The sequence below is a fragment of the Patiria miniata genome, unplaced genomic scaffold (assembly GCF_015706575.1).
Source record: "Patiria miniata isolate m_02_andy unplaced genomic scaffold, ASM1570657v1 HiC_scaffold_1, whole genome shotgun sequence".
In the NCBI taxonomy this organism is placed as follows: Eukaryota; Metazoa; Echinodermata; class Asteroidea; order Valvatida; family Asterinidae; genus Patiria; species Patiria miniata.
In genome coordinates, this window is record NW_024037047.1 from 11,095,943 (window position 1) to 11,110,562 (window position 14,620).

Here is a 14,620-nt window from a genome sequence, read left to right on the forward strand (position 1 = left end):
TGAGCTTTGGAGAGAGTCCGATGTATCTCGCCGGGCAGAACAGCCACACGCTATCTCCAGGCTTGTATGGACTTCCATACAAACGACTGTCATACAGTTTCTTGTGTCGTTTCTGCTGCCCGTCAACATGCTGTCTCGCCACCTCAAAGGCCTCCTCTAACCTTGTCTTGACCTCCATAGCGTAGGACTCGGGTCGCTGTACTTTTGCGTCTGGTACTGGACCTGCAAGTATATCTACAGGCAAATTAATCTCCCTCCCAAATACTAAACTATTCGGGGTAGCTCCTGTGGTTTCTTGTTGAGATGCCCTGTATGCCATTAATACATATGGTAAATGCTGATCCCAGTCACTTTGATCCTTGCTACAATACATGCTAAGCATTATTTGTAATGTTCGATTAAAACGTTCCACTAGACCATCTGACTGAGGGTGGTAAGCAGTGGTTCGAGTTTTATCAATTTCCAGTAACTGGCATAGTGTACTGAATAATTTCGACTCGAAGTTTGTACCTTGATCGCTATGAATTTGATTTGGTACGCCATATCTACAAATAAACTGTGTAACCAACACAATCGCTACAGTTTCAGCTTGTTGGTTTGGTAACGCATAGGCCTCAGCCCATTTGGTGAAGTAATCCATTATTACGAGTACATATGTATTACCATCTCTAGTAGCAGGAAAAGGACCCATGATATCTAGGGCTATGCGCTCGAATGGCGCGCCAGCTGGTGCTAACTGCAGAGGTGCTTTGTACTTTTGTTTGGGAGTTTTCCGCGCTTGACATGCGAGACAACTTCTGACCCACATTTCGACTGAATGGCGATAACCTACCCAATAGTAATTCTTCTGGACCTTTATTAGGGTGCGTTTTTGACCAAGATGACCACCTGTACGGGTGTCATGACTTTGTTTCAAGACCTCTTTTTGCAGACTAGACGGAACAACCAACTGAACATTGACTGACCTGTTTTTGAACTGACATCGACGATAGAGAAGACCATCTTTCAACAGAAGTTGGTCCCACTGGAACCACAAAGACTTTGTTTCTCGTGACAGACCTGTGACTTCTTTACCAGAGGGACGTTGCCTGTTGTCATCGCTAAGCCAACGCATTACTGGTGCCAGGATGGGGTCCTCACACTGTGCTTTACGGACAGTCTCATGGTTCCAACCTGTAGTAAGAAAAACTCCACAACAAACACCATGAGTAACATTGGAATTACAATCAGGTTCATCGCTCGGGCGTCTGGACAAAGCATCTGCATTACGATGCTTACGTCCTGGGCGATGTTGGATCTCAAAATCAAATGTACTAAGTATCTCCAACCATCGTGCCATCTGTCCTTCTATTTGTTTACTATTGAATAGCCATTGCAATGAAGCATGGTCAGTGCGCACTGTGAATCTTCTACCATAAAGATAATGTCGAAAGTACTTGACATAGGTTACTACAGCTAGTAGTTCTTTTCTAGTAACACTGTATCGACGTTCAGCTTTGGTCAACTTACGACTGGCATAGCTAACTACATGCTCACTCCCGTCTACCTGCTGAGAGAGGACGGTCCCAATACCATCATTACTAGCATCAGTGTCCAAAATAAATGGACGACTGAAATCTGGGTACTTAAGTATGGGAGCAGATATTAAAGCTGATCTTAACTGGTAAAATGCTTTCTCACACTTATCATTCCAAACGAACTCAGTGTTTTTCTCAGTTAAGCAATGAAGAGGTGCGGCTATCTGGGCAAAGTTATCCACAAAACGCCTATAATAAGAACAAAGCCCTAAAAAGCCTCTGAGTTCTTTTACGTTAGATGGTATTGGCCAATCTCTTACTCTTTGGATTTTCTCAGGATTGGTAGAAATTCCATTTCTAGATACAACATAACCAAGGTACAACACTTCAGTTTGCATCAGTGTACATTTCTTTGGCTTTAGTTTTAAACCTGCCTGTTCTAATGTGTGCAGAACAGTGCTAAGCCTAGCGAGATGTTCATCAAAAGAGTTTGCAAATACAATTACATCATCAAGATATACTAGACATGTTTTCCAATGAAGACCTGTTAGAATGCGCTCCATCAAACGCTCAAAAGTGGCTGGAGCGTTGCATAAGCCAAATGGCATTACGTTAAACTCAAAGAGGCCTGTGCCAGCTGAAAAGGCCGTTTTTGGACGATCAATGGGATCTACCTCCACTTGCCAGTACCCACTAGCTAAATCTAGAGTACTAAACCACTGAGCACCATGGAGAGCATCTAAGCTGTCATCGATTCTTGGAAGAGGATATGCATCTTTCTTCGTAATGTTATTGAGTTTACGGTAATCTATACAGAATCTTAGACTACCATCCTTTTTACGTACTAGTACTACAGGGGATAGCCATGGGCTTTGTGATGGACTGATAACTCCTTTGTCTAACATATCATCTATCTGATCCTGAACCTCTGATCTTTGATGGTAAGGTACTCTCCTAATAGCTTGTCGGATAGGAGGGTGGCTGTCACAATAAATCTTATGTTGTTCCTGATTAGTACGACCAAGTTCGTTTTTTCTTGCAAACACAGATTTATGGCTACGCAGTAACTCACAAACTTTTTGCTCTTGATCTTTTTCAAGTTTGGCACATGTACGATCTAGTAAATCTTCGAAGTCTTCATCTTTACAATCACTTAATACCTCATTGGTCTCGATGTAGTCTGCTAATTGTGAAACATCGTGAGCAGGCTGAAGTAAAGCTAGATTGGTTTCTTTGTAGATTACAATTGGTTCTGGCTGTACATTAAATACTCTCACTGGGACATACTTGTCTGTATGAACCAAGGAACGGGCTACACAAATGCCTCTGTCTCTAGTCACATTACAGGTTGGTTCAACAATGCCCGATTTACTAAGTGCATTTCTTGTCCTTACTCTGCCGGGGATAATAACCTCTTGCCCGGGCTGTACAGTTACAGTGTGATCTACAACAATGCGACAACAATGAGAGGAATTAGCCTCTTTAACTGTATGTACTGTTACACCGTCTACTGTTAGGTAATTCTTACTCGCATTGATCATACATTCATGGAGGTCTAGGAAATCCATTCCAAGAATACCTGCTGGATTTATGTCGGCCACTACAATATTATGCGTGGTTTCTAGCTTCCCTATTTGTAAGCTTACTGAAATCTGCCCATTTATTCTAATTGACGTTCCATCTGCAGTAACCATTGACAAATTGCATGGTTGAATTTGGTTTTTGACTTCATCTGGGAAAAGTTGTAAAACCCGTGGATGAATGACTGAATAAGACGAACCAGTGTCAATAAGCATTTTTACGGCAACTCCATACATAACAGTGAATACATATAGACTGGTATTGGGTTGAGTCTTTTGCATACTGGGTGGTTGAGCGTCGACTCCACGAACAACCTGATCTAGTTTAACGCTTGACTGTTAGTTGTTTCAGCAAGGTTTCTATCTGTGGGCATGACATTCGATTCAGATTCCCTTTGTTGTGGAGGCAACTTACAAAACCTAGGAATGTGACCTGGCTTTCCACAATTGAAACACCTCCTATCTTTACGTTTCAGAGTTTCTACCAAACCTTGAACAATTTTGATATTCTCTTCAAGTTTTTGCTCTAATCTACTGATCTTTTCATCAACACTCACTGATGCTGGTGAATTTGGCTCTTGTAAGCTTGCAACGCGCTGCTGCTGCAGAGCAGATGTTGTCATGCCTGTCGCGCTAGCTTCAGCTTGTAAAATGTCTTCTTCGCGTTGTGCTGCATGAAGAGCGTCTTTAAGTGTATGTGGGTTTACGCGCCGCACTTCTGCCCTAATGGTTGAGGGACGCAGTGCATCAATGAAGTAGCTAACTGCTAAATGATCAGTGCTTGTTGTCTCCATTTGCGGGTATGCATGAGAAATAAGACTGCGTATATCTTGAGCGAGCGCTGCTAGCTTTTCACCTTGTTTGCGTTCACGCTGCTTGAGTTGTGATCTATATGTATCTACGCTATGTGCTGGGCTAAAGCGAGAGCGCAGTTCACCAACAACAAAATCATAATCATGTTTATGTACATCTGGGATATTTCGATACAGTCTAAGTGCTTCACCTCTTAAACTGACAGCAAGTTGGGTAATTTTATCACCACCTTTCCAATCATTGACTTCACAACACAAATGAAAATGTACAATCCAATCTTTAAAATTTGTTGTCCCGTCAAAATTGCCAGGAAGACGCTGTTTGGATTTATCTACATACACTACACTAGCATTACGACTGTGATTTGTCTGTTCTGTTGGGGGGTCATTCATTGAACAATTTTTTTCTCCAACATCACGGGAATTGGAACGGTGCTGTCCTCGAGCCACTCCCTGCACAACTTCACAATGAATGGTACTTATTTCAGCCTCTAATTGAGCGATTTCATCTTGAATGGATTTTACATGAGTTGGTGTGGATCGTTCTAAACGAGGATGATCCATATCTGAAAGGTTCACCCCAGAAGTCTGCCTGCTATCCATAATTTTAATACATGTGCTTAAAACATAAGTTTCAACTCGGATACGAGATCCGGGCCACCGCTGCCACCAAAATTTGTAACGGGCCGAGCAGGCTGGGGCGTGGCGGGGCTACTAATTAAAACAACAACCAAAGAAAACACACAGTGAGCAAGACAGAATTCGGGGGCGCCTCCCAGATTTTAGTTTGATAATATACGCAATAACTATTTACAAAGATAAACCAAGAGTAAATGAATAAAAGCAGATAAATATGATATTGGGTGAAACTTACAAACTATAAGACCAGTGCAGTGGCGTGGCTGGAGGAGAGCGCACAGCAAACGGAACTTCAACGTAACAGTGTGATAACAAAAAGAAAAGAATGACCAACGCCCAATTGCGCGCACCGGCCTTATATACTCGTAAGGTGCACCCGACCAGAAAAGGTATTAAAGGAATGCAAGATATGTTTGGAGCTTAACCGCTGTGTTGCACGTGGCGAACAGAGTCTTTGTTACACTATTGTTGGCTTGTGGCTATAAAAAAAAATACGAAGTAAAGAACACAGCATCACAAAACAAACGGCTCTTTTCAGAGCCACCACAACTTCCAAAAAGAGATAATTCAGTCTGTCTTCGAAAAATAAAGTTGAAAACATACCGTGGTTCCCACCCCCAAAAAAGAATCCGAAGAATAAAAAAATAAAAATCTTAAACAAATTAAGAACCCCTCCGGCCCCGCCGAAAAAAAACAATCCCAATGAAAACAGGTTTCCAAGATCTTCAAACGCCCCACCACATATACATTGTACAAATTTTAATCCAAAATTATTACTTTTGTTTATTTATTATTTTTATCTTAAAAGAATCCCTCCCGACAAACAATAATCACCAATTGCTGCGAAATTACACATGGAGACACTTAAACAAGGAAGTAATATTAGCGCCCTCTCTTGCCCGATTCCAGCAAATGCAAAACGAAAGCAAAATGTCACTTGGCACGAATGTGCACTATAGTTAACCGAAATAATTACAATTTCAAAGAATCCCTTCAGAAACAATAATACCCAACTGTTCCAAAAAGTCAACAACCAAAAGGCATCTAAGGATCAGGAGTCATTAAAACCCGGACGTAATGCATGTATTGGCGCCCGCTCTTGCCCGATTCCAGCAAATGCAAAATGAAAGCAAAATGTCACTCGGCACGATTTGTGCGAGTGACCTACTTGCCTGATTCTTCTCAGCGATGATGCCTTTTCCTCCGGATTCAGGTCCTCAAATATTGAACAATGTTCCCTTAAAGGTATTTTATTTATTTCATTTATTCATCACCATCAGTTAAATATTTAATAAGGGAATAACGTCGAGGTCCATTAACAGCGGTCACCCCCACACCCGGTCATTATCACGCAGTGAAGACCGGATTCTCACACTGTTATTCCCATTAATAAATACCTTTTAAACGAAATAAACAGTTAAAATGCTGCAATTTTGTGACTTTTTTCGGGGCAATATTTCCAGACTTTTTGTGTTCATGTTCATGGGCCATATTTTAACTTAACAGCTATAACGACGTAAACTCAACTTCAGAAACTGCTGCCGTAGCGAAACAAATTACAACAATAACTACTGCTTAGAAGATATTAGTTCTGAGAAGAACTTGTCCTGCTTATTATCAACTTGCTAAGTAGTTTTTTGGTTCTGTTTAGAACAGTCCTGCTGTAAGTTCTAAAAGAACTTGTCTTTGGTCTCAACGTTTCGACTAGCCTGCTCTAGTCATCGTCAGGAGACTGACGATGGTGTTACCGCAAAACCCGAAACGATACCGATACCCCACCATGCAAAGCCTCAAATCTTATATCAGTATGCTCTACGGGGAGCGCACGAAAACCCTTGTCAAGTTATACCAACGCTCTTGTACCAGACGTTGCAAACTGATCAATAACCTGACATTTCTGAAGAGATGTAGAGATGCGAACGTAGTCCCAAAGAGTCTCCGCCTACGAGACCCTATCAAAGAAAACAATTCTGCTCGAATCATACATACTGCCAATAAAGCCCTACTCCGATCACAAATTGCCTCCACCCGATGTTGCCTATATCGAACCGATCAAGAAATAAAGAGCAGCAAGGATAGTCTCCGCACGACTATGCAGCCCACAGATTATGACAAGATATCCGCCCTCACGGATAAATCTGTATCCCACACTTTTCATGCCACCCAAAGGAAACAGATCCGAAAATTCCAACGCCTCATTTCTTGTGGCAAGAAGAGAATGGACAGAGCCTCACGTAACACGTCCACAAACAAAGGGAACAATGATGACATGAAAAAAGCGAACTCAGTCATAAACCTCAGCCAACGCCAGCTATCTAAAACGGAATCGAATGTCCTAGCCTTGGGTATGAATTTTGCCACTACCCCTAGCAAGATCCCGGTGGAAGAGTTCATACAATCGATTGAACCTTCTATCCGCAAGATGGATAAAGAAAAGGCAGACAACATCCGTATCCAAATACACCAAGTCTTGAAGCACTCAAAGCCACCCAAATCCAATATAACAAGACTTGAACACCAGGCTATCAACAGCCTCCGCAATGATTCTTCGATACACATCCTAAAGGCAGACAAGGGTAATGCAACTGTCATAATGGACCGCACGGAGTATGACCATAAGGTTCAGGATATCCTCAACACAGATACCTATACTTGCCTCAAGAAAAATCCCATTCCAGCAGTCGAAAGGAAAGTTGCCGCCAAACTACTCTCCTTAAATCGTAGCTCAGCCTTACCGACTCCATTATACAGGCATCTTCGTCCATCCAGCTCGAAATGCCCAAGATTCTTTGGCCAACCGAAGATTCACAAACCGGACAAACCGCTCCGACCTATTGTGTCGTCAAGAGGTTCCCCAACCTACAACCTCGCACAACACTTAACAAAGCTCCTACACCCACTCGTGGGCAACACGCCTCACCATGTACCCAATTCAGCAGGGTTCATCAACACCATAAAGGGAATTAAATTGCAATCCGCAGACATGCTAGTGAGTTTTGATGTCAAATCTTTATTCACTAATGTACCGACCGAAGAAGCATGCCTCGTAACCAAGTCGATACTCGAACAAGATGGCACACTCACGGAAAGAACCAGCTTAACGCCAGATCAAATCTATGATCTTCTCCTGACTTGCGTAAAGTCTACGTACTTCCAATGGAGAGACAATTACTATCAACAGGCTTCAGGCACTCCTATGGGGTCTCCAATTTCCCCAGTCCTGGCTAACATCTTCATGGAAGATTTCGAGCAAAAAACTTTGGCAACAGCTCAATTCCAACCTAAGTTATGGCTTCGATACGTAGATGATACATTCATCATATGGCCACATGGCCCGGACAAGCTTGATGGTTTCCTCCGCCATCTCAACCAACAACACCCGAGTATACAATTCACCATGGAAACTGAGACATCCGATTCTTTGCCTTTCCTTGATGTACTCATTTCCAAACGGGCCGATGGTTCACTTGGACACTCTGTGTACAGGAAACCTACACATACAGACCGATACCTCAATGCTCGTTCATTCCACCCACCATCAGTGAAAACCTCGGTGAACCGCACCCTACTTCGAAGGGCACATATCATCAGTGATGATGAACACCTACAATCCGAACTGAAGCACCTCAATAAAGTGCTAAGAGACAATGGGTACAGACCTAAGAATCACAGCCTCGCACCGGATTCGAGCATGTCTCAGACCCTGAACACACCCGATATGCCGGTTGCAGTCCTTCCGTATATTGGCCATGCATCACACAAGATCCAGCGAATCCTCCGTGAAGCCAATATTAAGGTCTACTACCGAACTCGCAATAAACTCGAAACGAAATTGTACACCCACAAAGACAAGCACAACCCGAGAAGTCAAGCAGGAGTTTACCGAATTCCTTGCTCATGTGGCAAAGTGTACATTGGCGAGACTGGCAGAGACCTCACTACCAGGCTTAAAGAACACATAGCTCACGGCCGCAGAGGGGAACTTGACAAATCGGCAATTGTCAAACACTCTGCTGATCTGGATCATGTTGTTGATTGGGAACAAGCGGAAATCATAGCCCCAGAGAAACACTGGTACACCCGTCGTATCAGAGAAGCTATTGAGATCCACAAACATGACACTGTCCCACAAGATATCGGCTACTTCATAAGCCACATATGGCATTCAGTTATTCCAAGTTGCAACACCCGTGGCTCACAGCCAACTGACACACCTGAGCGAGCAGGACGCTCAGCGGGCATCCCTCAACACAATGCCCAAGGCTCACAGCCAACTGACACAGTCGAGCGAGCAGGACGCTCAGCGGGCATCCCTCAACACAATGCCCATGGCTCACAACCAACTGACACACCCGAGCAAGCAGGGCATGCCCAGCAAGCACTCCTAATCCTAACAAACCCTACTTAAGGAGTAGCATCTCCAACTTTCTTCAGTCTCCTGACGATGACTAGAGCAGGCTAGTCGAAACGTTGAGACCAAAGACAAGTTCTTTTAGAACTTACAGCAGGACTGTTCTAAACAGAACCAAAAAACTTCTTCTCAGAACTAATATCTTCTAAGCAGTAGTTATTACCACATGGTGTTACCGCAAAACCCGAAACGATACCGATACCCCACCATGCAAAGCCTCAAATCTTAAATTACAACAATGTTTTCATATCTTTACCTGATGGAGGAAGCTGAAATCTTGTTTACACATTCCTTGTGTCCGGAATTACAAAGATGCTTGGTTTAGGAAAGGTAAATATGTCGGTGGGTGGAAGTGTTCAAAGAAAATAAATCGTAGATCTACGCTTTCGTCGTAAACATCCTCAGTATATACTGCACTGCTGTACGATCCCGATGTCGTTTCAAAACTTCCTTACGCGCGCGCACGCACGCATCCCTAGCAACTGTGTTGCGTACGCGCGCGTCAGTCTCACGCGATGGGGGTTGAGCGCATGTGCAGTGCTCTATTGTTACAAGCTACACCGCAGGACTGTTACTATATTTTGACCAATCATTGGCTTGCATGGGGCTGAATGGGGCTTGATCAATGCTGGTTCAGGGGCCATTTATTCGCTTGATCTTTGAAGCCGGTCCATTATCACCGTTAATGCCCGGCCACGTGATCGAGTCTCGACCAATCAGAAACCATCAACTCTCCAAGGTATTTATTAATATACATTATTAACAGACGTACATACCAACAAATGACCATCTTTTCATGTCTTCGGACGTGCGTTACACGATTAAAACACGTACGCACATGTACCGTACCTTGTGCACAACGAATGGGGAAAACTGCGCTCCGGTTTTAGCGAGGTTCCGGCTATAACGACAGTATTGTGAAAGTCCATCGGACCTCGTTATAACGGGAGCCGACTTAATTGGCACTATGATGATGCTTGCGAACTTCAGCGCTGCCAAAGCACACCATTCTTTGTGTTTTCACACGCTGCATGAGGTGGCTAAAAGTGGACAATGGGCATTTGCGGTTCCCGGGCTATCAGAGGAATTCTTTATGAAGGCTCTCGTGCCGCCGGAACGAACAAGTAGTTGGGGATGAATATAGGGTTCCCATGCACCCCCTGGCCTTTTATATTTTTTTAACCTACTTTTTGTAATCCTCAAGGTGTCTTGTGAACGAATTTTGATGTTCCCAAGATCAAATATTGTCCCATGGGGTTCATTTGGCGGCCATCTTGGCGGCCATCTTGGATTTCGACAAAAATCGGTTATTTGACATAACTTTTGAACCAGGCATCATAGGAAGACAAATAAACATGTTTTCCAGGGTAATTTGGGCGTGAGAAATTGATTAAAAAATTTTTTTTTTAATAATTTGGCAGCCATCTTGGCGATCATCTTGGATTTTGACGAAAATCGGTTATTTGACGTAATTTTTTTAACTAGGCATCATAGTAAGAGAAACTAACACATTTTCCTGGGTAAATGGGCATGAGGAATCAATTGAAAGCATTTTTTTTCTTCATAATTTGGTTGCCATCTTGGCGGCCATCTTGAATTTCGACAAAAATCAGTTATGTAAAATAACTTTTGATCTAGGCATCATACTGTTAAGATGAGTGAACACGTCTTAGGGGTAATTTTGGCATGGCGAATCGATATAACACAATTATTTAATGATAGAAACAAGTAATATACCTTAAAACTTTTAATTTGCACTCGGACTCCTGCAAAACAATAGACTAGGCCTACATGTATTCCAAACAGAGTTTGAAACTCTAATATTCCAGGGGTAAAAAGGTTAGGATGTGCTGGAGTGGAATGGCGGATTGAGCTGCTCCTTCCCCATTGAAGTATCCCATTGTATAGCACAGTGTCTCACCATTAGCCTCTCTTAACCAAATACTACTGTCTGACTTCTCGTGCCAACCTTATTTGTGCTGAATGGCAGAGGGTGTCGGAGAGTCCCTCGTACTATAACAAGGTTGCTCCGGGTCGGTGGAGCTCGTTAGAATTGGTTATCACTTAAGAGAAGGACAACTCTGATCACAAACCCTACAAAATTAAAGTTATAAAAGGGAACGAACAAGACTGTTCACTGGAACACAGGCTTGTCCTCTTTAGGCGGACAGGCTAAATACCCCCTGTTCACTTACCGGGAGCCGCTTTCAATTGAGCCCCTCTTTTATCGGCTCCCGCTTGAAAAGAAAGCGGGTGACCTGTTTCTACAAACCGTCCCACGGTTGGCACTCCCGGCTCCCGCTACAAATAACTATTTTTATAACAATGAATCCTGCGGTTTCATACCCATCATTGGCGGCTTCTACTCACCGACCGCAAAGACCTGGTACATTGCTAATCCTCTGATCTTTTGTCTGCCCTAAACATACAAGCCCCCACTGCAAACCGTCACCATGCACGGCTGTACCGTGTGCGTTCATGCGTGGACCGTCTCCCGCTTTGGCTTGAAGGGTCCCACACTTCCTCAATAATAATACCGTCCCACGGTAAATGAACAGGGGGTATTTAGCCCGCCCGCCTTACCTGTTACTTTTTAGGGTTTTTATAAAACCCTAGCAGGTAGAACTCGTAAGCCAGGGTAGGCATTCTGCCTAGGAGAAGGAAAACTGATCACAAAACGGCAGGTTGGTCGAGCTCGTTAAAGTCTTGGTTGACAGTCTACCTCTATTTTTAGCTGCTGCCTTGCGGATAGCCCTAGGAATGGTAAAGGCTAAGGGGTAAACCCCTAGGGTGGTTGGTGGTAATACAAACCATTCCCTCGTAGCCAGTTACCAGTAAAGTGAGGCTCGTACCAAAAAAGCCCCACCACACCAAGTCTAGGGTCACTGCGAATCACTACCTGCTGTATCAACAACCCAAAGAGGACTTAGCAGTTTGTTGACAGTCTTGGAGAGGCTCTGGCAGAACCTACAGGCGGTGATTGCACTGTGATATGGAATTCAAGTGGTCCCACCTGCGTGATGATTCACGACCTCGCCACTTCTTCCTATGGGAAAGGAGAATGTAGGAACGCTCACTGGTACGAGCCTAATCCTTGCCAACAGAAGGCTCTCCTTGCCCACAAGAAAGATCCCAGTCCCAGCACACAAGATGCTCTCAGGGCCGCAAGAGACCAGTGATGTAAGAAGTCTGTATTAAGGCATCATCAAGAAGGCAATGGCATGAATGGGACCGAATATCTCGAAAATGGCACTGCTGAAGTCCAAGACAGGAGAAGTTATCACCGATCAAGGGAAACAGCTGGAACATACAGTAAACTCCGGCTAAGACGGCACTCTCAGGACCAGAGAATTTGTGACAACTTACGTGAATGTCGGCTTCTGCTGCAAGTCGTCATTTTGCCAACTTACACAAATACACAAATTGAATCACGGAGTGAAAAAAATAGATTGAATTAATGGCCTATGCGCATCTGTATCTGGATCATGCAAACAAGATTCATGGCTAAATTTCAAAGGCTTTGATTTGCCCTGGTTTATTTCTACATCCATGGTTGATTCCAGCAAATATATCCTCAATGTTTATCATCACAAACAGGCTGTGGTATAGATCACAGAAAGTCATGCATGTACATGTACGTACGTATGAAGCAAGGACGAGGCGGCCGGCTAGCGTTAACAGTGGTACGATATACAGATCGCTTGCATACTGTACGTCCATGTACATGTACATGTAGTGTAAAAAAAATGTGTAGTGTAAATTCTCTGTAAAAAAATAAAATACCCCCTACCCCCCAAAAAAATGCACTTACCAAAAGTAGATGAATCAATTTTACAAAAAAAAGTCTGAAAATATTTAAATACCCTCCCAAAACCTCAGCTAATTTAAAAAAAATTAATTAGTGTTAAAAACAACAAATCCTTCATAAGTATTAAAATACCGTCCCCCCCAAATGTATCCTAGAAGAATTAAAACTTTGCAGTATATCAATTTTTTTTGGGAAAGTTGAAAACAAGAAAAATAGAAGAAAGTCGCCCCCACTTGAAGCGAGATACGTGAAATCCCCATTTTTTTTTTAACGAATTATTCTCCCATCCATGCTCTAAATCTTGATTAATTGTTTAACAAAGTCGCCCCGCTCAGCTCCCGCTCACCAACTAAAAATGTTAATGTACTTAAGTGCGTGCCTTCACCATGACAGGAAGGCTGGTGACATCACATCAGTACAGTACGTGGGTGGCGACGATTCCGCTTGCCCCGTTGTTGGGTTGAAAGTCAGTTTATTGTTTTTTCTTTATTCTTCTCAATTACTATACAAGTTTTACTGTTACATACTGTCGTGGCTTCATTTGTTATACATCATAATTTCATGGAGAACATAATTTCACTTTTTAAAGGGAATATACAACATTTGCAAACATCGAAAAATAAAACTACCAAGTTTTTGCGAAATACCTTAACAGGATGTTGGTAAATGACAGTCTAAAGCATCCTGTAAAATTATGGCACCTGGTATACTGTCATTTTCAAGAAAAGTGGTATTTTTGTATCAATTTCCAACGCTGATCGGCCGATCAGCGTTGGAAACAACTGGCTTTTTTTCAAATACTGGCCCCAATTGACCATTGCACTTGTTTGCAATCGATTACAAACCTATAAACGGGTACGAGCCAGCTAGACTGGTTCCCTGACCTTACAATTCCCCCAATGTATGTAAACTGCTCTGTTTCTTCTTATATGGAGTCAGGGAACCAGACTACAGGAAAATGATCGTTTTTCTTGGTTTTTATAGCATTTTCGAACCCAAAACCTCCAAAAAGTTAGTGTAACTATATTTGCTTTATATTTCCAACCCCCCAATTCCATCCATTTCTGAAAATTACAGCAAAAGCAAATGATGTATATTCCCTTTAAGGCAAATTCATTACAATTTCAACAAGAGCATGTGGCCTATGCATTAGCTACATAAACAATCCATGATGCATGTCGGCGAGTGCGCGAAAAAATGCCCGTCGCTTAAGATGAGGTATCGGATAATACGAGGTATTGTCAGAAGTCCCAAGGACCTTGTATTAACGAGAGTCGTCTGTACACGCACACTACACTTACACTTGCATAGATGCACAATACATGTTTGTCCACACTGGGTTTGTATGTTTTTATTTACAGATACAGTGCGATGTCAAATAGTGAGAAAAAGGCAGCCATGCAGCTGTGGCAAAAGAAGTGGGATTCTTTCTTGGATGAGATTCTGTCCAGCATCAAGTGACTGGAAATTCAGACCAAGCAAATGAAGCACAAATAACAAGAAGAGTAGGTTGTCAAAATGAATTGGGATTATCAGTATTTGAGGACATTGTGATATATTAACAAGTCCTCCCTGAGAACTTAAGAGTGGTATACAGGGTGAGTAAAAAAAAAAACGAAACCCAAATGTCGGAACCATTGTTTTATTGAAGTTCTGCATGTAGCACTTTCAAAATCTAGGACATTAAAGCCCAATTTCAAAAGCTTTCTTTTAGTACAAGAATCATTCAAATCACTTATTTACTTTTCAAGTTACGGAATTTTAAACACAACCACCCTTTTAAAGTTCTGTCCACGGATCACAAAAAAGTTCAGTTTTCTTTCAGCAAAACGAAAACAAATCACATAGGGATG

At 42.6% G+C, this 14,620-nt stretch overlaps 1 protein-coding gene across 1 annotated transcript in view; it reads left to right on the plus strand.

The window, feature by feature from the left end:
* LOC119723080 (adenosine deaminase 2-like) overlaps window positions 1-14,393 on the plus strand; it is an 81,586-nt gene extending 67,193 nt beyond the window's left edge. The window contains exon 10 of the mRNA XM_038193604.1: window positions 14,129-14,393. Within this exon, the coding sequence (XP_038049532.1) occupies window positions 14,129-14,228 (100 nt within the window). The 3' untranslated portion in view covers window positions 14,229-14,393. The remainder of the gene's footprint in view (window positions 1-14,128) is intronic.
* The last annotated feature ends 227 nt before the right edge of the window (window positions 14,394-14,620 follow it).